Source organism: Anas platyrhynchos, chromosome 18, assembly GCF_047663525.1.
Source record: "Anas platyrhynchos isolate ZD024472 breed Pekin duck chromosome 18, IASCAAS_PekinDuck_T2T, whole genome shotgun sequence".
NCBI lineage: Eukaryota > Metazoa > Chordata > Aves > Anseriformes > Anatidae > Anas > Anas platyrhynchos.
This window is the reverse complement of record NC_092604.1, coordinates 5,204,450-5,230,420: the sequence shown is the minus strand read 5'-3', so window position 1 is coordinate 5,230,420 and position 25,971 is coordinate 5,204,450. Positions and strand designations below refer to the sequence as shown.

The 25,971-nt window shown below is 51.5% G+C and overlaps 1 protein-coding gene across 7 annotated transcripts in view; it reads right to left on the bottom strand.

Annotated features, from left to right (window-relative positions):
* Positions 1-459: 459 nt before the first annotated feature.
* LOC101794161 (voltage-dependent N-type calcium channel subunit alpha-1B) overlaps positions 460-25,971 on the bottom strand; it is a 297,197-nt gene continuing 271,685 nt past the window's right edge. For all 7 annotated transcript variants that reach the window (XM_072025248.1, XM_072025247.1, XM_072025249.1 and 4 more), the window contains 10 exons: positions 24,057-24,153; positions 15,950-16,058; positions 14,430-14,537; positions 13,058-13,170; positions 12,255-12,382; positions 11,000-11,126; positions 10,344-10,454; positions 5,820-6,027; positions 5,480-5,691; positions 460-3,396 (listed from right to left, as the gene is read on the bottom strand). In XM_072025248.1, the coding sequence (XP_071881349.1) occupies positions 2,860-3,396; positions 5,480-5,691; positions 5,820-6,027; positions 10,344-10,454; positions 11,000-11,126; positions 12,255-12,382; positions 13,058-13,170; positions 14,430-14,537; positions 15,950-16,058; positions 24,057-24,153 (1,750 nt within the window). In that variant the 3' untranslated portion in view covers positions 460-2,859. The remainder of the gene's footprint in view (positions 3,397-5,479; positions 5,692-5,819; positions 6,028-10,343; positions 10,455-10,999; positions 11,127-12,254; positions 12,383-13,057; positions 13,171-14,429; positions 14,538-15,949; positions 16,059-24,056; positions 24,154-25,971) is intronic.

Below are 25,971 nucleotides of genomic sequence, written 5' to 3'. Positions count from 1 at the left end.
TGAAGGGATCCCACGCCATCGCTGGGCTGTGCGCTTCCAGGGGGGGATTAGTGAGGGGCTGGGGGGTCTGAGGTCTAAAACGACGGGGGAAGGGGCAAGGCAGAGGGGAGAAAAGGCAAAATTGTTGGGTACAGAAAGACATCTCTTTCGCTTTCCGGTGTGGGTACAATGTTTGCATGCACTGTCAGAGAGATTGCGTTCTCCCTCTCCCTCCTTGGAGTGAAATAGTAATGTTTCCTTTAAAATTTCAAATAAAGTGTTTGTGCCTTCATATAAGGAAAATGTATAAAACATTTGGTCACAATCATGCTGAAGCCTGAAACAGGAAGATCCAGCAGATAAAGCTACAGAATGGATGAAGGTCTTTCTGACTGTCAGTGGTGTGGATGTGTTTCCTTACGTGTCATCTTGTTGCATAGCCCTCCGATTGCAAATTACAGCCATTACCCATAGCGGACCTCTGGCTACCGCACTTCCTTTATTCAAAGTGCACATAAATACAGAGACAGAGATAGAGACAGGAGTTATCCTTTAGCAGAATCCAGGGATGAGATCGGCCAGAGATTATCATTTCGTAACGGAACAAAAAACACGCAACGAAAACGCAACAGGTTGAATTTTCTCAACAGAAAAGCTACAGGAGATGTGAAGAACCACCCTACAGCAGACTGCTCCCCGCGGGAGGCCGGAGGACTTTGCCGAGAGCATCAGCGACCTCCTGAGCATTTTGGTAGCATTCCCTGAAACCCCCCTCTTGGCCAAACCTATCACCAGGGCCCACCGGGATCTCCCCCTGGTTTAAGCGATCGCTTTGCCTTGAGAAGTTTCACAGTTCTGGGGCTTGGCAGAGCCTCCCACAGAATGCATCCATCCAATCCTTTCCTCTTTCCTATCACTGTTTTGGGCAAAGTGCTGTACCAGCACCTCCCACCCCTCCTCCTCTAACTTTCTGCCAGCGTACCATGCGTCTTCTGGCCTCCCTGTGCCCCAAATTAGCCCTACAGAAGTTCATCAAAGCCACGGACACCGTGTCCTGCCCAGGCTTTGCTTGTGGCGCTTCCTCCCTGCCGGCATGTCATCTTTGCCTCTTCCCCAGGCTCAAAGTGCAGAAATCCACACGTGCAACAAAATAAAGAAATCGTCCAACACAAAAGTCATTGCAAGAACACAGAAATCTCATCCCTGAGAATCAGAGTTAGAGGTTTTGCTTTTTCATTTTGTTTTTTTGTTTTTGTTTTTGTTTTTTTTTTCTCTTTTGAACAGGCAATAAAAACAAGACTCTCTCCATCTGCCCCCAACACAAACGACGCACCATGGGACACGGCCGCAGCTCTCGCAGCCCGACTATGACTAGACATGCAGTGCGAAAGATGCTTCTCCTCCTGCAGGAGCACCGCTGCAAACGCTGCGCCGCCACCCCTGCACCTCTCCCACCAGGACACCAGTCAACGAGCAAAGGCCAGCTGCTTCTGCTGCACTTACACCCCTCCCGCTCCCAACAATTAAATTATAATAAATAAAAATAAAAATAAAGGCCAACAAAACCCAAACCAACCCCAAAGTGTGTTTGCCTTCCCCACTGTCAGCTTCCAGCCCTGTGTGGGGGCAGCCGAGCCGAGCGGCTCCTCCGGGCGCTGCCCCTGCCCCCCGCGCTCCCCCAGGTCCGAAGCGAGAGGTTTGCATCGTCGCTGTGAAAGATTTCAAAGGTTAGGCACTTAGTAGTGAACAACTGGAGCATTCGGTAGAAACGGTGGGACCTGGAATGACAATTGGACTGATTCTCTACATAAAGAGTAATTTTTTTCTTTCTTTTTCTTTTTTTTTTTTACTGTACAATTTACAAAAATGCACACAATGAAAAGTTAAAGTTCTATCTAATAGCTTGATATAAAACCAATAACATTTCTTCTTCTCACCCCTACACTTTTTCCTTTTTTTTTTTTTTTCCTGTTTTTCAGGTTTTCTTTTTTTTTCTTTTTTCTTTTTTTTTTTTTTTTTTTTTGCTAAATCAAGCTTATATTGTAAACAAGACAAAACAGTGAGGGCGTGTTGCAGTCGACAGGAGAGAGGGACGGGAAGAAAAGTCTCAGCAGCAAGGAAGCAGTCCTGACGAAGGGGCTCTCGGGTGGCTTTCTGGTGGCTGGGTGGGAAGGACCCGAAGTGGCGATGAGCGTGAGGGGGCCACGCAGCGGCGGGGGCAAAGCAGCGAGTTCCTGGCTCGGCTGGGAAGGGGCGCTGCGGCTGAACATCAAGTCCCAACGGACCGTCCTTTGTTCCGATCTGCGGGTTGTTTTTTTTTTCCTCCTCTCCCAGTTCCTTAGGTAGATCTCTTCCCTCTTGGCGGTGAACGAGATAAAACGCGGGGTCAAGCTTTGTTCGCCGGTGTCCGTTTTTGCAACCCCGACTCCCACCCTGGCTGGGGCGGGGAGAAAAATAAAATAAAAAAATAAAGAAATAGCCCAACCAAAACGGTGCCAAGCCCAAAAAGGATGGACGGCCTGCTCATCCGCCGTCGTGGCTCCTCGCGTGCCTCGCGGGTTTGGCATCTGGTGCACGTCTTTGAAGGCAGCAGGGAGGTGGGCGAGAAGGGGGGAGAGATGCACTGCCCCCCAGGAGGGAGCCTTCTTCCTTGGTATATTTTAGTGGGGGAAAAAAAAAAAAAGAAAGGAAAATAGAAAAAAAATAAGAAAACAAAAAAGGGCAGGAGAGAGGCTGCACAAGTGTCTCCGGAGGTCTCGGAGCGGGGCAGAGCAGTTCTGGCGGCGGGGGCTGCCCCCAGGCACCGCGTGTCTGAGCGCACAGCCTTCCAGATGATAAAACTCATCGACTTTGCACGCCTCCGAGGGCTTCGCCGTGCCGCTAGCACCAGTCGTCCTCGTCGGCTTCGTGGTAGTAGCTCCGTCCCCGGGCGCCGGTGCCGGGGCCCGTGTTGAGCCCCAGCGTGTAGTGGTAGCCGTTGGGCACCCGGCGGGCTTGGTGAGACTGGGAGGTCAAGGAGGAGACGTAAGAAGTCCTGGAGGAACGCCCCGAGTTGGTGGCCACCGCCTCCTCGAAGGTGAGCGTGTCCTCGGGCGCCGTGCCGCAGGGGCTGTCGGCGGCGTCGCGGTGGCCCAGGTAGGGGTCGGAGCCGATGCGGGCCACCGCGGCCGGGGGCGGCTGCTGGTCCCCCCGCAGCAGCGCGTTGTGCTCGGACAGACCGCGGCTCAGGCGTCCCGGGGAGAAAGGGGGCAGGCCGCCCGGGGAGGTGGTGAAGTGGACGGGCGAGGAGTTGGCGGTCTTGTAAGTGATGCTGGGGCGTGGGGTCAGGGGGGTCTGCGGGAGCTGCCTCCGACCCCGGCAGGGGGTACTAGCACCAGATGTCGACAGCAAGGGGCTCCCGTTAACCGAACCACTGCCCTAGATAAAAATTGGAACAGAGCAAATGAAAAAAATAAAAAAAAGGGAAACGCCGGACGAACACAAAGGCAGGTAGGTGTAAAACAGAAGGAGAAGCGACAGGGGGGAGAGACAAGTCACAAGAGGAAAGAGAAGCAAAAAAAAGAGAGAGTTTAGACACGCACAGTCAGGGGAAGGAGGTTCTCGAGAAATAATCAAACAAGAGATGTGAAGAGCTGGAGAACTAAGGGTCTGCGAGGAGCAGGTAGGGACAGAAACGATCAGAGCATCGGTAGGACGCAAACTGGCAGACGGCTCCAACAGCAGGGGACACTGCCCGGGGGGAAGGCACCCACAGCACACACAGTCCCGACATGCCCCTTACCTCAGCAACGCCGTGGGCAGCTCAAAAACCTGCTGTTTTTTTTTGTATTTTTTTTGTATTTTTTATTTTTTGGCTAACAATTTTGCAAAATTGCACTCTCTGCTTTGGGGCAATTTTTTGCTTGACTCTTCACCTGATGGATGGGAGTGCTGATGCTGGGGATCATTTCTGTGCTCAAAATTGGACAAAGTAGGAGGAGGATTTGGGGACTGACTTTTTTTTTTTTCATAGTTTTAGGAATAAAATGCCTTTTGATTAAATACTTCCTGAAGAAACAGCAACAAAAAGATTTTTGGATAGGCTTTGGCTTTAACAAGAGGGCTCCCTAAAGAAAAATCCTCAAAAAATGTGTTCACCTTCTTCTTGTTAATATCACACCTGTACTATCTGAATGGTAGAAGAGACCGGCGGCTGCCTGCATTATTAACAGTGGTGCATGGGCATGAGCTAAGCTACAACGAGGAAAAAAAGTGCCCTGAGTGAGAGGAGCAGCCCTTGTTTGGCATTTCTGTCCACCTTCTGCCTGGGCAGGGCATGAACAGCTCTGGGAGCACATTTTAAAAATCCCTTCACCCTTTCTGCTACAGCCCCATGGTCCCAGCCAAGCTTTCCCCATGGTGGTGGAGGTGAGGGAGATGCTCACTTCCACCCGGTTATCTAAACTGTCTGAGGGAGGAAGCCCAGATCTTTCCAGAGGTCTGAGGCTCAAAATAAAATACTTACAAAGAAAAAAAATAAATTAAATTAAAATCATCCATGCTATTTAAAATTCTGGTAAACCAAGCATGTAAGAGAGCCCCTCCTGAGCTTTGCGGATTGATCTGTCACCAGGGGAACAGGACTTCTTCTCAAGAAATAAAAATAGATAAATAAATGTACCTGTTCCACAATACAGCACACTACAGGACAGCTCTGAGGCCCACACATCAGCAGCTGGAGCCTGACACCGCTGACACCACTGACATGAGCAAACCCAGCTGAAATCAGGGGTTTGGCTGCCTGCAGCCTCTGCACTCACATGGCCATGGCAAGGATTTATCCTACAGTCACCAAGTGCTTGTGGCACTGGGCAGGTGCTGGGGACCAGGCCAGCTCGGCTGCCCAACAGAGCATCCCTCACCATGCTTCCAGCCTGCCTGGGCTCTCGGATATTATTTTCCACCAGCAAGCCCAGACAAGGCTCGGGCCTTCCAGGTCGCTGCACTGAACCTGTTGGCAAGGGAATCACCGAGCGGGGGCTCTGGAGAGGCACTGAGTCACTCCGTGGGTGGCTGGTAAAAAACCATCAAGCCGTGTTTCCATCCCTGTCCTGCACCTGAAGCAGCAAGCAGGATCTTTGCAGCAGGGACTGTCGTGACAGGACAGGGGACACCGGCTTTGAGCTGAAAGAGGCTAGGTTTTGGTTGGGGATAAGGGGAAGTTTTTCACAGTGAGGGTGTTAAGACACTGGAACGAGGCGCACAGAGAAGCTGTGCATCATTAGAAGTGTCCAAAGTCCCTTGAGCAGCCTGGCCTGGTGAAAGATGTCCCTGGCCATGGCAGGGGCTAGGACTGGGTGACCTCTAAGGGTTCCTTCCAGCCCAACCCATCCTACAGTGAGCAAGACCTCGAAGGCTTTACCTCCCACTGCCCGTCTCCGTTATCTTAAACAAACCCCAGAAGAGGTGTGCGGGTCCCTGGCAGCCCCCAGGGCTCTCCTCGCAGCCCGTGCCCCCTCACCTGTCTGTGCGGGCCTTGCTCGGGCCCCCCGTTGGGCGAGGTGGGCCTGCTCTGATCGGCAGATTTGGGCTGGGAGCGGTCCCGGCTGCCGTAGCGGTCGCAGGAGTAGAAGCGCTGCTTTTCGGAGGAGGAGGAGGAGTGCTGCTTCCTCTCCTGGGACCGGCCGCGCTCATGCTTCTTGTCCTTGGAAGAAGACTCACCATGCTGGGCCACTGCAAGGAGAACGTTGGTCGGGGGTCACCAACATGCTCCTTCCACGGGGACGGGACCCCAAATCGCACCAAGCGCCCACCCCGAAGGGAGGAGGAGGACAAATCCCTGCTAAAGGCAAAGCTCATACCGGCTTCCCCATCGGCCAGCTGGTGCGGGGACCTGTCCAAGGACTTCTGCTTCTTCTCTTTCCGCCGGTGGCAGCGGTGGTGGTGGTGGTGGTGCACCTGGTCGGTCGGCATGCGCTCCAGGGAGTACTCGTAGAGGTGCATGGCGTGCGGGCGCTGCGGGGTCAGCGTGGAGATGGAGCGCTTCATGGGGCTCGTGTCCGGGATGGGCTGCGAGGGACAGGGGCACAGGGAGCGGGGTGAGAGGGCAGGCGCTGCAGGCACCCTGCTCGACCGCTCGGCTCCCATGGGAGGGGGTTTTAGGGTGAAAGACGGGGGCAAGGAGGGGCAGGAGAGAAATGGTTAACCGGCTACGGCTGGAACGGGCAGAAGGACTTGTGGAATGGCAGACTTAGTGCTAGGTTTGAGGAGTAAACGTGAGCTCTGCTTGCTGAAATGAGCTTTGCTTTCAGCGTTGTGCCAACCCACAGGTACCACGGCGGAACAGGACGCAGCACGGCACACCAAGCACGGCGCCACGGGAGGCAGCAGGAGGGAGCAGGGGCACGGCAGCACGGCAGCCAAGCATCTGACAAAGGGAGCTCTCCGAGACCGGTTTCACCCAAAGCTGCTTCGGGGCCTGGGAGCATCCCAAAGCAACTCCAAAGAGGGAAGCATGAAAGCGTTTGTGGGCACCACATGGACAGGGAGGAAAATCAGAAATAAACAAACGGGCAAGGTGCAGGGCAAGCCACCTAATAACTGTGTCTGTCTCCCTGCACTTGGGGGGTGATTTCCATCAAAATGCTGAACCTCCCCCCTTGTCCCACCACTGCTCCTCAAAGCCTTTGCAGCTGGGTCAAGCTTGGATCACGTTGCTCCCTGCAACTCCACCAGGACATCTCCATAAATGACTACTGAGGCTTGTTGTGGCAGTTTTCAAGTCATCCATGGCCTGAGAGCCAAACTTTAGGACGCTGTGCAGCTCTCCAGCCTCCCATGGGCACTGCTGGCCACTGCCTCTGCCCCAGTGGCACCTCCAGACTCTGCTCCCTTCCCTCCAGGTTCAAAACCTTACAGAGATGTTCTGCAGAAACCAAGACAAGCGGACTGCAGGGCAGCTATTTTCACCTCCCTACCACCCAGCCACCAGCTATAGAGCTCAGAAAACAGGAAAAATCCGTCTTTCCTTCTGTTTCACTCTGCTGGCCTCCAGCTGCTTTGCAGACTGCTCCGAGGTGGAGGCAGGGCTTTGCCCATCCTCTGGAGGCTTCCTGGGGTCCATCACTGCATCAGAGCTCCTGGCAGAGGAAAGCCCTGGGAGCACAGAGGTGCAGCCTGGAGGGGAGGGAGATCAGGATGTCCTTTATCTCCTCATGCCTCAGCCTTGAGTCCTCAGCCCAACACGTGCCTCAAGGGCCACTTCCAGCACAACATTTACTTTGCTTTCCGTAACCTTTCCAGAGAGCCTTGCGTTATTTTTACCATCCCTGCTATTTTGTTTGCTTAGCCTGGGTTTCCAATCTCTGCTGCCCCTTGATATTTGCACAACGCGGAGCCAGTCGCTCTGCAGCCCTGGCTGGCATTTCGGGCAGGACGAGCCGCTCTCCCTGCCGTGCTGTCACAGCTCTCCTCAAATGCAAAGGGACAGCCTGAGCTCCATTTTCAGCCGCTCCACCCAAACCTTGGTGTTTCCCTTGTGCAAAGTGAGGTGTTAGGGCTGCAAAGTGTGCTGCAGACCCAGAGGGGGACACAGCACAGCCTGCGGCATCGCAGTGTGCCCGGGGGTGCCAGCTCGGGCAGCGAGGTGACGCTGTGCTGTGCCACACCGCTCTCCTCCCAGTCACACTTTGGGGCTTCACATCTGTCCTCCCTGCTTACCATCGGGCCAGGAGATGAAGGTTAATGATGAAGGAGGACCATAACGTGGCAGCCAGATTCACAAATTAACTGATGGGGGGCAAAAAACATGAAAATACTTCCCACCAAAAACACTTAGCAGCATTTCCTAAATCCTTTCAGGAGCTGCCAGGAAGACGACAGATTTCCCAACAACAAGCCAGCCAAATCTATAAAAAAAATGGATGTTTCTCTTTGGACCCAATTCTGTGCTTATTCCAAGGCCAGAGGCTGCTGCTGACCCTAATGGGAAGTGACTCTTAGCAAGGCAAAGCACACTCTCCCCAAAAATCCTCTTCTTACATTAACGGGGTGCACACAAGCCTCGGGAGACTATAACCGTAACCCTTCAGAGACTTACTAATTGCTTCTTCATTAGCAAGCCGATAGTTTTCACCTCCTAAATCCCTGCGCAACAAGGCATACAAACCAAATAAACAAGCAAACCAAACAAAAACCCCTGCTATCAGCGTGCGGCGTGCAGCTGGGGGTGGAGGGAACTGCAGCACAGGGGGAAGAGGCAGCAGCTGCGCCGGTGCAACATTGTGCTCCAGATGGGGAGGGAGAAAAGTAAAGGGTTAAGGAAGGTTAATCGTTTCTTAACACGGATTTAATAGGATACAACTGAGTGCAAACTACATACTGCTAGGTAACTCCCAGGTGACCGTGCTTTGCTCCTCTGCAAACAATTCGGACAAGATGAGAGACATTATTTGAAGCAGCCCCACAGTACAGCCATGGTCAGACATCGCGGCAGATGGGCAGCAGACACGGGGAGGGCGGGGAGGGGCAGAGGGGAGGAGGGGGGTTGAAAGCATAGGGAGTTTGGTTTTTTAATGGCAAAGTAAAATAAAAAGATGGAGGAATGACAGATAAACAAGAAGGGGGATGTCCAGAAATCAGGAGGAAACAGAAAGCATCACAAATAAGTTATAAAGAATTCAAAGTTCGGGGGAGCGGAGGCAGCGTGTGAGAGGGAGGGTGGAGGGCACGGAGAGGGAAGACACACAGAGAGTACATTGGTTATTCGGCTGAAGCTACGACCACCAGAACATTACATTACTACGTGAGGACGGATCTGCTCGGGTACCACGGGCCTGATTCATCCCAGCCTAGAGAGCTCTCCTGGGGCAGCTGTGCCCTGGGGACGGGGACCGTGCCCCCAGCAAGGGGAGGTTGGGCACGGACAGGACCCTTGTTCCTAAAGGCAGCAGTGGCTGCAGGGTGCAGCAGGAGCAGCCCGGGAGAGTTCCTCTCTGCTCAGGGGCTCCAAGCAAAGGGCTTCTCCTGTCTCTGACCGGGACAGTGTTAAATCACAGGCATGCTGTCTGGGACTGCAACGGAGAGGAGTTTCCCAAGGAAAGGCTCGTGCCACTGGCTTTCCTGTTGGCAACTCCATCGCCTTGCCAGGGAATATGCTACTTGAGGCCTGGAATAAAGGACAACTTTGTTCTGGGAGGGGAGGGAGTACTGGATTGTTTTGGGGTCTGTTTCTTTTATCAAGCATCTCGACTAGTATTGCTAACCCAGAGCATCCCAGAAGACAAGGTCCCATTCAGTGATTTTCTGGAGCTCTCACACAGAGTGCAGTTTCTCATGTCAGCTGGGAAATTTGTTAGCCAGCAAAGCGTAGCTTGCACCAGCCTAAGCACATTTGCAAACCTATTTAATCTGTTGGAGCTATTTCCGTGCACACAAGACACAGTCTTTAAGTTTTAGGATGCAGAACATCTTCCACGTCCTGCTTCCCACGGAGAGCAATGGGGAAGAGCCCATGGGCTGCTCACTTCTTACTGCATGAATCAGGCCCTTTGAGCAAGAGAGACACGACTATGGGGTGTTCAGACACACAGGAGGCACGATGATGTCTGGAGAGCATCTGGGTTAACAAGCTGGCAGCGAACACGTGGAGTGCCCAAAAATGATCTGTGAAAACCATGACATCCTATGCACTAAGGAGCGTCCACAATTAGTCGCCAAGTTGCTGTAAAGGTCAACCCTAATGATGAGATTTCTTTACAAGAAGCCAAACAAGGAAAATGAAATCCTTAACAACATATTACTAATCAAAGTCACAATGCAAGATATGCTAATTACTGTGGGAAGGGAAAAACACAGGGAGACTGCTTAATGTCTCAGCGCAGCCTTGCAGGCACAGGCCCCCTGGTATTTTCCATACCTACTGCATTCATCAAAGAGAACCACAGGAAATCTCCAGCTTATTTTATGGCTGGAGCACTGGAGCATGCCTCGGCTGTCTGTCTGGATAGATGGCAAACAACTGCCAATGGGAAACGTATGCCTTCCAGGAATATAGGCTGGCAAACATTATCGTCCCCAGTTAATCAGAACAGGCACTCCATGGTAGGCAGTCATCATTTAGCAACCCAGACAGATGGATTTCTCTGTGTTCTTTTTCTTTTTTTCTTTTCCTTCTTTTCTGCAATCAGGAATGAGTAAGCCTGGGGAAAATGCTGTGCCTGCACACAAATGATCCGAGCCCCAAGGCTGGTTACCTGGCTCCAGGTTCAGAGAACACCTTTACTTCACAGAACTTGCAGGCAACTTTTGAGCACAAAGAATGCACTGCACTGCCTTTCTGGCTCGCTCTCTGTCTCCCACCCCAAAAAACCTCCCTCCCTGCTCACCTGAGTTTCGGCAGCCAGGCGCGGCATGGAAGCCGCCCGCCCCTGGCTCTCCAGACCCGGCTGGTGCTCTCCGTTGGTGAGAGTGGGGCTGATTTCCCTCATTTCCACCACCTGATCCAAATCAAGAAACAGTTTCAGGAGCAAGAATGCAAATGTCAGCTTTGAAACCATCATCTGAGCAGGCTTCTGCTAAGTTTGGTTTGGGAAGGGGTGCTGGTAGGGGAAAGGGAATAAATTTGGAGCCATGGAGCCCAAGTTACTCTTTATTGACAGCACTGCCTTCAGCAGGGACAGAGGTGGGACAAGTTCATCCACCAGCCATGGCAATGAGCCCTGACCCATGACACCTCTTCTCTGGGTTTGTACACTAATAACAATGGGATTGGGACAATAGGATGACAAGGAAGATGTAGCCCTAAGTGACCTATCTCAGCAGACACGTAGTCCCAGGATAAGCACGCCAACAAGTACAGCTATCGGTGCTGAAGCTCTCAGGCTTGCTTTTTCTCTGTAATGTTCAAGCAAGTTTTGGGTTGTGAGAGAGAACAACACTTATCTCAAAGGGCAGAGGACCCCTTCAGCTCTCAGGGAAGCATCTAGCCTTGATATCTATTAAAATCTACTGCATTTCACCCCGTCTCCACCTGTTTGCTTACCCGCTCAATAGGGATTTCTTCCGAGTGGCCTCGTTCAAAAGCTGGTGTCCTGGTTTCATAAAACACGTCCTGGGTGCGCTGGGTCCCCCAGGAGCTGGACTCTTTGATTCCACCCTCTGGGGGTGGCCTGCCAGAAGATCAAGGAGAAAAAAAGAAAATAAAAGATGAACTCTTTTGCAAAGGGATTGTGCTGACGGTAAAGCACCTGGGTACCCTCTGATGTCTCACTTGTGAAAATGGATGCAGGATGGCTGGTGAAGCTATGAAGTCCCCTAGGTTTTCCCAGGGCCACTTTCTTTCTAACCCAAAGATCCCCCTGAGCAACCAGGAAACCAAACAGGTTTCCTGGCATTCTTTTTCATTAACTGAGGAAATCAACTTCTGCTGCTTAAGTTCTGATGAAGAAGAACGATTGATTCTGGAATTCAGGCAAATTATGTATGCAAAACCAGTTAGACAAATAGCCCTAAGTGATACTGGTCAAGCACGTTTGTGGCTGTGCTAACCTACATTCACCGAATGGTACAGGTAGCCCTAGGTTTTACTGCTGGGTCTTAGGTCAGATTCCCATTGGGGTTATTCAGGACATTTCGACCTCAGACATCCATCATTAAAAATCCATGGCATGTGTGACCCAGAAAAAAGTCACCTGAGGAGCAGGAAAAGGTGAAACATTTAGGGATTGCCATTACTGCAACTGTTTGGTAAGGTGTCTCGGGAGGTATTATTTTGGCCAAAGAGAAAGAGCCAGATTCTGTCCTGGAAAGTCTCAGGCAGCTCTTGCTGTTTTCAAGTGCATTGAGCTTTGGGGAATTCTTTGCTCCCAAGGACCTTTTGGTCTCCCAGGAACCCACTGCATCAGCAATTCAGTGCTTGGTTTGGGATTTGTCTGGCTGTTTTGCAGTGATCCCAACATCCTGTAAACAAATTTGCAATTAAAACTAGCCACGACGGAAAGCTCTAAGATTTGGAGGAGGCCACTAAGGAAACATGCGGCTCTGGAGCTCCCAGTGCCACCACCATCTATAGTGGGCAGATAATTGCACCCGAGGCCATGGCAGGAGGCAGAGCCACGTGCAGCAGGTTGGCAGCCACCAGCAGGACATTGTCCCAGCCAAGGCACGCAGCAGCTGCTGGGCTCGGGGTCACTGGAGGTGCCACACAACATCCAGGGCAACTGAGTCAGCAGGGCCAAGGCTAGCATTTCCCCTTTGTTCCCCTGGGATGTGTTATGGCTGTGTCGGGGGGTACTCACAGTGTGCCCCCGTTGTTGAGCGATGCCGAGCTTTTCTGGCGGAGGAACGCCTTCGCGTTGCTGAACGCTGCGGGCTGGGTCTGCTCCAGGGTGGCCTTCAGGGGGTGGAAGAGCGACACCGGGCCGGGCTGTGAAGTACAAGGGAAGGGGTCAGAGAGAAGTTTTCCCCCCCGCACCCATCGAGTGCAGCAGGGGTTTCGTACCCTGATGTGAGTGCTCGCACTAACCACCCCGTTGTGGCACTGTCACCAGGGACAGGCGGACAGGGCCACGCTGGGGGCTACCTGGATGCTCACCCTGAAGTCAAGCAGCTATTTGGCCCACCAGAAATATCTGGGGTTTCAATCCCAAGCCAGACGTGTGGAAATACGTTTAAGAAATTGTAAAAGTCTTCAAGTGTATTGATAATATGTGTATGCATCTATTATGAATAATTTCCATTTTAAAAAGTAACCAAAACATTTTGGAGCCAAATATCAGCTTTCAGTGATTCTTCTGTGTCCCAAAGACATCTCACGGTGTGTCTCAGTGTTTACACCACTTCTTAAAACAGGACTGAAAATTAGTCTGCCAAGTTATTTGGGACTTTTTTTTTTTTTTTTTGAAAATATCCTTCCAGACCTAGTGGAAAAGGAAATTGCATCTTTTTATTTATTTATTTATTTTATGGTGGGAGAAAGAATTTTGGGAGGGTTTTCCATTTTTCAAGCAGTACCTGGGGAAGCACCCAGACCTTCTGCTCGTGGCTCAGAGGGAAGCTGCCCAAGAGTGAGGGCAGAGAGCAGCAGCCTTTGGCTGAGTACCTGGCACAGGCCCCCCGGAGGCTGGTGGACTTGTTCCCTGCTGTTCTTGTTCTGTTTGTAGAAGTCGAATATCATGAGCGCTGCGTAGACCTTCCCCACAGTCATCTCATCGGCTGTCCAGGGACGTTCAGGTGAGGGAAGGCAAAGGACCAGGGGTGATGAGTGAGTCGCAGTGCACGAGAAACAGCAACATCAAACGGGTGTGAAGAACAAGCAGGAAGAAGTGGTGGCATTGGAATGATGAAGCAAAACGGACACAGGGAAAAATGGGGGAAAGGCAAAAAAGCAAGAAAAGGTTATAACAGACTTCTTCAGATCTTTTGCCTGCTGATGTCTGTTGCTGGGAGGAAGGCCCCTGACTCTAACCCTCTATGGCAAACACTCGCAGATGCTGGGTGGAGAAGAAACAGGCAGGAAAACTCTGTGGCATTGCAAGCATTGCCAACGGAAGAGCCAGTAAATTAATGCCAGATCCATAGCCAACTTTTTATCAACAAAACCTTATTCCAATTTCTCTGAATTACAGTCAACTGGGGCATAATGGGCTAACATATATACATTTAAAGAGTATTGCATTTTTCCAGATGTCTTTTTCACTCTCGCAGCTCTGCTTCCAGCCCTTCCCCGCACTGCACGTCCCTTACAGCAAGGAGTTAAAGCTCCAGATATAAAGGCAACCGGAGAGGTTGGGAGGAGAAGAATTCAGTAGTTGCTACCCACTGATCTGCACCTCCTCAACTCCCTCATTCTTCTTAATTAACATTGCCTTTATTGCTCTGCACTGTTTCTCATTAATCAGGAATCCAGAGCCCTTGCTTTGGCCAATCAAGATAATGGCAAACTTTCCGTTTTCTCAGCATGTTCACCTAAAGACATCATCGAGTAACACAAAGGCCTTTAGCTCCAAGATACCTCACTTCGGGTTCTGTAAGTTCTCAGCAAACCTTTAATCTCCTTCCCCTGGTTTTCTGTAGCAAACTGAGTGCAGATAGCAGAAGTTGCTCTCCTGTCCTGTAAGGCACAGGCTGGAGGCAAACAAAAGCTGTGAAAAAGGTCTGGAAGAGGCCACACAGCTTTTGGTCCCTTCGTGGATTGCTCTAAGGACGTGAAACCCACTGTAACGTAACAGAACTCATGCCTGGATGAGACCTCGGCTTCCCTGCTCCTTGGATGACCATGGTGCAGAGATGTGGGCTGGAAGCCTGCAGAGGTGGCACCTGGGTGCTAACCTACACCAGGTTCCCTTGCTGCATCCCCTAGATGCCCATGCACCTCAATGGGGCTCGGGACAGAGCAGGCAGGGAGGGGAAAACCTACAGTGGGCTTCTCAGGTGGCTGGGGAGGGCTGGGTGCTTGCTGGTGGACCACTTACGTTTGTGAGGAGGCACCAGCAAGTCAAGCGTCTTCTGGGACAGATTGGGCCAAACCAGTGAGATCTCCTTTCTCAGCTCAGCATCACACTGGTGCTGCTTGACACCCCCTGAAGAAAGGGAGAGGAAACAGGCACGTCAATGAAAACCCCTGTCTGTTCAGCACATCCCACTGCTCGCACAGCAAGCGAAGGCATTTCCCCCACTGCCAGTTCTCGAGAGCACCAAACAGAGGCTGGGTGACAGCTTAACCAGGAGGAGCCGAACACAGCAGCGTTATTCGAGTGGCCAAAGTGAGGTCTCAGTACACAAGTGGAAAGTGATTAAAGTGTGTGTGAGCCAACAGGCCCACTCCCAGCTGAATACACCACACAGTCGGCAATTAAGTAGTTCGTCTGAGTGACAGAGATTAGTTTTCTGAGAGGAAAGCAATGGGAGGAGACTCTGGGTGCTGCGACAGGGCGGTTTGAACTCCCACGCTCAGTCTCATTACAGAGGGTTTATTAAGGGCCTGTTAGTCCCACTAAAGACTCGATTAAACATAGCACACAAAACTGAGCACGTAGCCACAAAGCGGGTCAGGAGCTCACAACCCTTTTGGCGGTGCCAGCACTATCAGCTGCGCTGGCTCTTTGGTTCCCTTCCAGTGTGTGGCAAAAAAAAAAAAAAGGAGAGGGGCCTTTGTCAGCTGAAAAAGTCTGTGGGAATTGCCTTTGCTGACAGGGAACTAGGACCCTAAAATCAGACAAACTCTCAAAGCTTCAGTGGCCTTATCCAGAGGTTTTTACTGAAACATGGTGTCGGGCCCTAAAATCCCAGACAGTCCTAAGTGTGTCCTTGAAAACAAGCGTCTGGTACTTGGGGTCACTCTGGGGGAGTCTCCAGCAGCCTCAAAGTTTTGTCTTCTCTCAGCACTGCACACCCAAAGCATCAAAGACAAAGTTTCAGTAACATTTGAGGCAGGTAATTAACACAGAGGGGCTGGAAGATTGGCCTAAGACCACTTGGGAAAAGCACAGCACCCCAACCCCGCCTGCCCTTTGCTCACAAGAGCATCATTACCTCCTGTTTGCTTTTAGATTAGGAACAGAAGTGCTTTGGCCCGTCGTGCCTTGCCTGTGACCCCAGCCAGCCTGATTAAACAGCGTACCGACCCACAGACAAGGCCGGCGTGCTTTATTACAGCGCGGTGTTTAATTGGGAAGTCAAGCACACGCCTGATTAAACACTTAAATAACTTAATTTTATCCCCAGGCGCCTCGAGTCACTGCAGGGCCACCAGCAGACAGCAACGCTGCCTTTTTCACCCCCGTGCTGGGATAGCAAAGAAGTAAGGTGTGGAAACTCTCACAGCTGTTAGAGAGCAAGGAGCTGCCCAGGGCTTTGGGGGGAGCCCGGCACATCTTGGCTGCTGTGCTGGGGTATGGTCACCCCAATGGTTTTGGCATTTCTGTGGTTTCAGGGCCGCAGTGCAGCAGGGTGTGAGCCCCACACGTGCAGTCACACATCGCCCTCCTCTCACCTGTGGCGAGTTTGATTTCCAGGGCGGTGCGGATCAGGGCCATCAGCGTGGAGGTGAAGTGGACTGTCAGGTCCTCGGGCGAGATGGGCATGTTCATCCGCACCAGGCGCTGCGGGGAGGAAGGCAGGCACTGTGAGCGTTGGTCGGGATTTCTCCCCCCCCACCCCGGCCCTGCACTCCTGTGAGCCCCCGGAGGCAGCCCCACAGCTGCCCCACTGCTGCCCCACTGCTGCCCCGAGCCTTTTGTGCGCTGAGCTCAGGCATCTCATCCCCAGCAGCTCCAGGCCCTCTCCTGGAGCAGGTCCGAGCTGTTGGCTGTGGCTGTTGAACAACTGATTTGCCAGCATTTGTACCGTAATCCTACAAAGAGATTTCTTCCCAAAGAAGTGGATTTTAACATCCTCACCCCATTTCAGGTAGCTACGCTGCTCCTGATGGTCTCCAGCTACGGTCCTACCTTCAGCCCAGGCACATGGATGGCACCAGTGCCCCCCTGCCAGGTCCTTGTGTGACAGTGGGGGAAAAAGAAGCCAGCACCAGCTTCTACATCGATACCTTCACCTCTACTCTGGCTCTGTAACAGGAGCGACAGCAGCCGATGGGACCTGGCGCTGCCAGCTGGAGCGAGAGGATGGAGGTCTCACATCCACCACCAGAGGACATGGCTCTATGCAGTGACCATGGCTCAGGTTCTCAGGGGCTGTTTGGGGCTGGCTGCTAATGGGTAAAGGGGTAAAAAGTTCATGTTTGGAAACACTTGGGTTCGATCTCCTGCCTCCTTTCCCTGTGGGCATCCCAGGAGCTCTGAAGATCTCCTCTCTTCAGTCAGTGAGCTACACAGCTCGCTCCAGCCCTTACCCCCAGGGGAAGGAACCAGGCTGGTGAGAGCAGGGTGTTACTCCCCCCTCCTGTGCTCTTGCAGTCCAGATCTGCACGTGTCTTCCAAGATCTTTAGCCCTAGGAGCAACTCCTTCCCCACCACCAGTCAGGACCACCTCTGGCAGGGCAAATTCATCTCTTGCAAGCACTTTGGAAGCCGCGGCTCCCTTCACACGCCTGGCATCAGAGCAGCTAAATGCAGACGGGCGGAAGCACCCCGAGCCTTGCTGATAACCTGAGCGATGCATTTAAAGGATGGATTTCTTCTCCTTTGGCAATCTGCTCATTTCTCAGCTCCTCGGCTTTCAAAAGCCGTTCAGCAACCTCCTCGCTCGGAGCCTTATCAGACCCGCCCCGCATTCCTGCTCTCCGAGAGAAGTCACTGAGCATTAATCCGGCTGCGCAGAGCTCCACAGCGGCTTGCAAAGCCGAGCATTAGCCTGGCTGGGGCCCCTCGCTTGGGAGTGGATTTCATCTGTGTCTGAAAGCTGCTGGGGCTGTTATTGTGATCCCTATCAGCGCACAGAAACCCTCTCTTTGTTGAGCACAGCCCGACGTGCCGCTGAGTGAGCCACGTGGGGCTGCAGCGGGGAGGCTCCTGCTCCATGCACTGCGACATTGAGGGCTGCTGGGAGACATCCCCGACACGCAGGAGTTGTCCTGCTGGCGCTGATGGGGATGGAGGGCACAGGTTTGGTGCAAAAAGTCTGCTTTTCAAGACCTGAATGTCATGAAAAGGAGGTGAGACCTCCTTGTTTATCTTGGTACGCATCTTTGGATCTCATTATGCGCCGCACAAAAGACTCCTGTAACAACATACCCTGTCTCCTAAAGGCTGAGACAAACCACTGTGATCCCAAAGAGCTTTTAAAGTGTGCCCAGAGGTTATCTTCCATGTCCAACAAGCCTCTGAGAGGGGGAAATCAAAGGCAGGACTCCCCTCCCTTTATAATTCAATGACGGTAGCAAATGCTGGCAAGGCCACATCTTCATTTTTTTTCTCTTCACTCGTGTCAAATGGAGCACCATTTAAATTCAGGCTCCTGCCCTCAGCGCACAAAAAGTTAGCACAGAATCACTGTATCCGTGTGAGCCCACACACCACTGACAGCCCCACCACATCCCACCGCAGTGGGACAGAGTTCAGATGGAGAGAGAAAGGAGGTGCATGGCAGTGAGAGCAAGCAGATGAGAAATAATTCCTCCAGGAGAGCTCTATCCTCACGAAAACCAACACCAAGCATCATCTGGGGACCGAGATGTCCCAGGTATCCCCACTGACTTCCCAGCCCGAATTCCCAACCGGGAGGCAGAGCACAGGGAGTCGCAGCTACACACAGCAGGGCTGCAGGATGGTCGTTCCTCCTAAACCGAAATCAAGGGGGAAGGATCCAGAGGGAGATGTTCCCAGGACAGGAATAAGGGGGAACACGCTTACAAGTGTTCCAACATACAAACCTGACTCAACCTGGACACCCTTAGGCCAAGGCAATTTCCAATCTAATAAACCTTCAACCTGCAGAGAGCGCAGCACAGGTCCTCCCACATCGCCCAGACCTCGCTGGGGCTGGGCAGCTCCAGCCGTCCCTTCAGGAGATGGAAGTCTTGGTCCCACCTGGGGGAGGATCTCTGCTGCTGGTCACCCCTTTGCTCCCTCTCTCCTCTATTGGGGTAGCAAACTGGGAGGCACCTCCCCATCCTCTCCTGGGGCGGGTTTTTGGCAGCCAGCTGAGGTGCACAGGCGCTGCAAGTTGCACCTCCCAGGGCAGAGCAGATACCCATTTCTTAGCCAAATTAAAAAAATAAAAAAGATGTGAAAGGGGTCAGAAGTGCCTTATAACACACTGCAGCTAGGCCTAGCAGGTTATAGCTACAAGCATCCCTAACCCCCTAAAGGGGACGGGGTCAGGTGTGGGCACGGCCACCTGGAGGAGAGACCCTGCCTTCCCTGCCTTTAGCACCCTTTGATGCATTTCCAAAGCACCCGAAATGCAACTGAGTGCAAACAAAATAGAAATATTTTTTCCTTTCTTTTTTTTTTTCCCCACAAATGCTATAAAAAACACCCTTATGCCAAAAATTATATCCACAGGAGAAACCTCAAAGAAAATGCAGTAAAACACCAAAATCATCAAAATGTTTCCTTCCAACAAGTGCAAAGCAAGGAATTTCAGTGACTTGAAACCTACTCTCTGTTCCTACAAGTATTTTAACTCATTTGCATTTCCATAGATGTTGTTTAAAAGGGACTAGCATCCAACTGAAATTGTTAAAATTTCTCGAAGTCAAATATTTTGACTGAACTAAAATTACTCTTCAAAAAATTAAGAACTTTGGATTTTCATCCCTAACCAAGACGGAAGAGAAAATCTCGATGTTACCCATATTGCACAGGTAACACTATGGATAAAAGCAGAACCTGAGGCAGTTGTTCAGCCTGTACACTGTTTCAAATACAATTAACAGCTCCCCTCATTTCTGCTGTCTCTTCTGGCTGAGGTCATGCTTCAAGACAAACCCTTCCTGGTTCCTCACCTTTTGCAATAGGATGCAAAAATTTGATTAAAATATATATAGTAAAAAAAATGTATTTTTTTCCATCTTTCTAGACTCCAGAAGGAAATGACAATGGCACGCTGATGCAGATGGCAGGGGAGCAGATCCTTCCCTGTGCTAGCAAGGAGTTTGCGCTACTCTGGTGTGCCCTGGGAATTGATGGCCGCAAATAAAGGGTGTTCAGGTGAATTAATAACTGGGGGGCAAGAAAAAAAAAAAAAAAAAAAAGATAAAATCCACCCAGGCCTGGCAGGAAAGTTCTTCCCGAGCTGTTCCTCTCCCTCCCATTTTCTCCACGAGCATCCAAGGAAGAGCACCCAGCAGCAGGTGGAGCCCTGCTCCTCTCCCCAAGGGGCAGCCATCAGCTTTCATCAGGAGGGCTGGGAGGGAGGGAGAGGGAGCTGGCACGTGGAGAGCTCGTTAATATTTCTGCAGGAAAAGGGCCCCGAGGCAGGAGCTGCAATATTGTCTCCAGAGTCCCCTAATTAGCTCTATGCACCATGAAAAGGAGAACGAGCAGATAACGAGATGGTAAGTGATTACAGCTGGGCTGCGGGAGGCAAAGCTTTTTGCTCCAGTTACTTGTGTGGCCAGAGGGGTGCAGGCACCTCCCGGCAGAGACTGAATTTCAAATAAATAAATAAAGATACGGTAACAAAACCAGATATTTGTGTCAAATAGAACGGGCAGAGTCTGTGCACGCTCAGTGTTCCATTTCTGAAGATTTTCTGCTCGGAAATTTCTGGGGCAGTGTCCATATGGGCAGGGAACGTACAAGAGAAATGGGGAAATCCATCCCAGTGTCAAAAGCCAAGAGAAAATCGAGGCAGGGTTTAAGCAGGACCTGGATGAGGCTGAGGTCTTCTGCTGGCTCCCAGCCTGACCCAGAAAACAAGTGTTGAGCTCAAGCACAAGTATTTGCACCGTAAGTCTTGCTCACCATCGGGTTTGCCCAAACGGTAGCAGGATGAGGAGCACACTGAGGTACAGGTGCTGGGAAGCTAGCTGGCACCCTGAGGGATTTTAATTATTAAGAATACCCTACCAGCAGCTCCCGAACAGCCTCTGGGACAAGAAGTGCTGGGGGAATAATCTCCAAATGTGAATAAATTCAGGACAGTGGAGCCCTGCTTGTGGAAGACGAGGCTGGATTCGGTGAATAAATTATTTGCTATGAATAATTCACCCTGACCTAGTTGTGATTAGTCTGCTCTGATTTAACTCTTCTCTCAGCTTCAGACAGCCTGCCTGAGCCTTCCTCCCTGCCACAGCAAGGGTGGATGTGGGTTAGATATTAGGAAGAAGTTACTCACTATGAGGGGGTGGGAAGCTGTGGGTGCCCCATCCCTGGCGGCATTTTGGGCTGCCTGGGCTGGGTGGTCCCCTGCCCTGCTGGGGACAGCACCACCCCGTCCCCAGGACCCAGCCCCAGGCTTTAGGGCAATGCAGTGCTGAACAGAGAGGTTTAGCAGCACCGGGAGCATTTCCTTCAGCTATTTTAAAGCCCCAAGCCAAGTCCCTCAGCTGGGGTGTGCACACCTCAGCCACAAAGCTCTCCACCTCTCTGTAACACGCAGCCCCTGTCCTGTGACACCTCCTCAAGGGGAGGTAGGCGAACAGCCACAAAGTGCAGGGTCCACATGCACCTGCTGGAAATACTGCTACCACTGGATAACATTAAAAACCAGGACCCTGTGCAGCAGACAAGCTGATTCTAAAAGGCCTCCAAGTCTCAATAAATGGTGTAAACCCAAACAACCTCAAACTGCCAGTGGGCCGGAGATCAAACCTGAAGGCATCAGAGTGAAGTCAAAGTGGTTTTCATCCCTCTTTCCAACCGAGTAGAAAATATTTTAAAAGGCATTTCTGCCTTCCTTGCCCCCCGCCCCGGTGCAGGATAGAGCTCTCCTGGTGCCCCAGGACCCCGACATGCATGGCCAGAGGGCAGCGAGCCGCGCGCACGGAGCTCGGCCGAGGCTGGGCACGCCGACTGAGGGGGACAGCTGAGAAAGGGGAACCAGAAAGCAAGAGGAAGGAAGGACGGCAGCCGGTGGGGCTGCAAGGAGGAAAAAAAAAAAAAAAAAAAAATTCACACACACTGAGAAGGGTGAAGACGGGGAGAAACACACAAAACATTAACAAACAGAGCAGACTGGGAAAAATATATATATGTGGAAAGGAAAAGGATGGACATGTGGGGCAAAAGAGCTTTTGCCAGACAGAAGAGTATTTTAAAAAAATATTTAGAGGGAGAGAGCAGAAACAGTGCAGAGACAAAGCCCTGCTGCTGGCAGTCATTGCCTCTCCATGCTTGTTTGGTTGGAAGGGCTGTGGATGAGCTGCAGCATCCTTCCTGAGCCTCCCGGCATCTGGGAGGGCAGCAGGGGTGATGCTGGTGGGTGTAGGACAAGGGGACTCCACGAGCCACCCGCAGCCTTATCTGGGGGAAGATGCTCAGCATGAAGCTGCCTCTGGGTGCGTGCTGCTCCTCACTGCCTGCAGAAGTGGAGAAGGGAGGGAACTAAAGCGGGTGCTGCCTCCCTGCAAGGGTGTAATTGAAGCAGCCGCCACAACTGGGAGCAGGGCTCAGCCCAACCTGCAGCCTTACACCATAGGAAAAATGCAGATCTGGTCTCAAGTCCATATTTCTGCAGTTTGGGGCTCTTTGATAACGTGCAAAATTAATCAGATCACCCCTGGACTCAGAACTCTGAAGTTTAGTTGAGGTTTGGGTTCTTTGGCTGGAACCCAGCTCTACTTCTGGCACAGCCATGCACAGGCTTTAGAGGTTCCTAAGTAGATAGGCAAAAATTAAAGATATCTTATGAAAAGTCTATTTTAGAAGCAAACTACTCATGTGTACCTCAGTTCTGTGGATGTGTTCTGCAGACAGAAATTAAACTAGGTACCAGGTAACTCACAAGGAGAAGGCAGACCTGGGAAGGCACAGCAGCAGTGCCTCCGCCCTGCAAAATCAGCTGCAGCAACTGAGAACATCACACAGGCACAGAGACACCTCGCTATGGAAATCAGTCCTGTTTAAAATGCTTCTTTAAATATATATTTCTTTGGTATTCCCTTTTTTCCCTCTTTTCCTTTTTAATTGCACAAGACTGGGGGAAAGACCACGGGACAGCTGGATGCTTGTGGCACACGCGTGTGACCACAGCACCGACCTGGCTGCCCAGCTGCAAGCACCTACAGCCTGCTCCCAGCAGTGACTGGCTCCATGCTCAGTCAATGGAGACTCAGAGGTGCTAAAAGGAGCCCTTGATTACTTCAAAAGCTTTGGGTTTGTGTGCATAATTGGTAGCTCTGCAGAAGTGTTTGTCTAGCTGTCCATCTGTCTGAAATACCTAAGAGCTGGGACTCGGTTTCTTGAGGGCGTTCGTGGTAAGGTGAGCATGAATTGCTCCTAGCAGAGATGCTTCTTCAAAGCAGATACCACAGTGTCCAGAAACACAACAAAACGAATATAGAAAAGATATCTAACTGGCTAATTTTAAGGTTGTGTTTACTTTTTTAAATCCTACTACACTGAGGAAGGATCTTACAGGATGTCATTTCTGAGTCTCTTCTTGCTGCTATTTGTCCCACACAAAGGCAGGCTGAGATTTGGGTTTAGTTTAAGTCTTTTTACAAAAATCTTGCTTTCATATGGGCTCATTTAAAAAAAAGAAAAAAAAAAAGTACCATGGGGAGGGACGTTGTGGTCTGGATCCACTGCACCAAGCACCCCGAGGTGCAGAAGTTGGGCTTGGTGGCAGCCAAAATGAGGTCAATGGCAAAAAAAAATCAGACCCAAAAGACAATAAAAAATACCTTGTTCAGTTTGATGGATGCTGAATTACCTAAATTCTAAGTGCCTGTGACAGACTTCTCCCTCCGAAGCAGTGAGGTTCAGTGTTCAAAGATCCCAAAGCGTTGCTCCTGCAGATGCCCAAGTGGGAGCTGCCAGGAGAGCAGCGCGGCTTTTCTGGACCTGCTCTGTGATTTCGGCTCTGTCTGCCCGAGCTTCCACTGTGTTCATCAAGGCAGCAGCTAGCAGCCTTTCGGATATAATGCTTTTTTTTTTGTGGTTCAATTAAAAAGTTTTCAGAATCAACAGTCAGTTTGAGTGATTTCTTCATCTTACCGTCTTAAATGTTTTGCATTAAAATAATTTCTTTCACGAGGGTATTTAAGGAGCCCTTCTGGCATTGCCTCTGCTTAATAGCTTGCTAACTCCTACAGCACTGCCTACTCTAATTACGCCAATCTAATTTAGTGGGGGGAAAAGCACCATAATACTGAAGGACTAGTGAGAGCGGGTAGTCAGAAGTGGTAAGAAGACAAATGGGAATTGTAGTGGCAGGGTAATTTGCTCGTTAGCATCCTCCCTCCCCAGCGTAGCCTAAATGGAAGCAGAATGAGAGAGAGAGAAACACTGATAGAGATAGCAGAGACACAGTAAGAAAGACAAACCGACGTGCCATCGTCTCAAAGACCAAAAAAATGGTTACAAAAAAAAAAAAAAAAAAAGCAGCAGATCCAAAATCCAGGCTGCTTAGGAAGCAGATAGAGCGCTAGGAAGAGCCCAGGACAACCACGCCAATGTCACAGAAACCCGGCACCCGCTGCAGCCACGGCACAAAAAGCTGGTGGGTTGGCAGGAGCTGCTGGGGTGGTCTACCTTATAGGCAACGCGAGCAGGGCATTTCTTTCCAAGGCCTAGAGGTGGGGACATGTGTCTCAGCATCTCATACATGTCTGTGTAACTGATGCGCCCGCTTGGAGTCAGAGGGAGAGAGGCAAAAGCAAAAGGAGACGGAAATCAAAGCAGACCGGGGTGGGGGGGAAAAAGGGGAGGTGGGGAAGGGAAAGGGCAACACAGCGGGGAAATGAGGAGGAGAGAGAGAAAAGGGGAAGCAGACAAGAGAACAGATATCTGGTTAATCAGGCTTCTCAGGAAAACAGAACCAAAGTAAAGAGGTGGGTAAGTGGAGAGGCTCTCCGCTCCCGTTCCTGCGGTTCGGCGCCCAGCGTCTCCACGGGGAACTGCCACGGCCCCTGCGGCAGCGGCCGGGAATGATTGAGGTCTTGTCCAGAGGAAAGGCATGGGGAGGGTTTGGGGGGCTCTTTTGGGGGTGGAAGGGCTGCTTCCTGCCCCCCCAAACCAGTCCAAGAGGTCATGGTCACCATGCCGGGGAGAGCTGGTAGGCAGAGTTATGGGACAGGGGGCTTAGAGAAAATGCTCAGCTTTCCCTCAGCGAACGGAGAGTTTGGTTTGGGGGTTAGCTTATGGGCTAACAGCAAAGCAAAAAAACAATCCTAATCTGCTCAGAGACACAGACTGGGGCTGCTCTGACTCCAAGCCAAGGGAGCAATTCCACAGAACCCCAAACAGCCTGAATTTGGGGCTGGCAGAATCCCAACGCAGCACTCAGTCTGTAGGACAGTGGAGGAAAGGGGATTTGTTTCTGCCTTTCTTTTGATGGGCCTCTCTTTCCTCAAGGCAATGTCCACTGCCTGTCTCCACCAGTGAGGTCTGAGTGGCTGCCCCGTGTGCCAGAGGGAGCTGGGAATTGCAGATTTGGGCACAGGTCCTAAGATCCATCCCTTAAGGATGGCATCTCCCTTCAGTGCATGCTGCTGGCAACTGAAATCCTGCCCTGAAAAGCACGGGAGGCAGACACAGCAAGGAATGCTCCTGCTTCTCCTTTTTCTAACTGGGAACATGCCTGTGGGAATCTCATTTTGTTTAATTAATATTAAAAACTTGGAAAGGCAAGAAAAATTGCCATTTCCACTGTACCAGGAGGAAAACCAAGACCTAAGCACTCCTGAAACCCTTTCCTCGAGCAGGGCAGCTGCAGGAGCAGGCAGTGCCCAAACCCTGCAGAAAGCATCGGTGCAGAAGGGGGTGGACAAGAGAACTTACCCAGCCAGCGCCGTCTATTCCTGCCCTTAGTACCTAATGCCCTCAGCATACCTCCCAGGCTTTAGAGCCCAGAGCTAATTTGAAGGCTGATGAGGGACACAAATTGTAATTACAGCCAATTACAGACTTCCCCCTGGCCTCCTTCTTCTGCCCCTGTTCCTGGCAGAGGCCCCATGCCTCCTCTGCAATGCAAGTTAACCCTTATTTCCCTGTAAGATGAGGGAATTACCTGGGCTGGAGTGCTCGAGAAGAGCCAGGGCAGGCTCCTCGCCGGCTGCTTCCTCCTGCATCCCTTCTGCTCCTTGTGCACTGGCAGCAAGGAAATCCCTCCTGTCCCGGGACCTCACTGGCACCCAGTGCCTGCCAGTGCTGACGTCTTGGCAAGACCTGTCCTCAATTCCTCCCTCTGCTCCCAAGCTGGGGACTCCTTTCCTGGGCCAGAGGTTTCCTGGTATGCCTACAGTAGCTTAATTCACTTGTGTTGCTGCCAGGGCAGCCTCTGGCTGCTGCAGTGGGGTAGGCTCAAAGCTCTCCCTTCATCTCCCCCTGCCTGGACACCCCCAAAAATGGACTTGCTGCTCCCGAGAAATCTTGGGATAACTTTTCTCTCCAGCGTGTATACAGAGCAAAAAAAGCTGTACTGCTTTTCCCCAGTTCTTCCCACCCA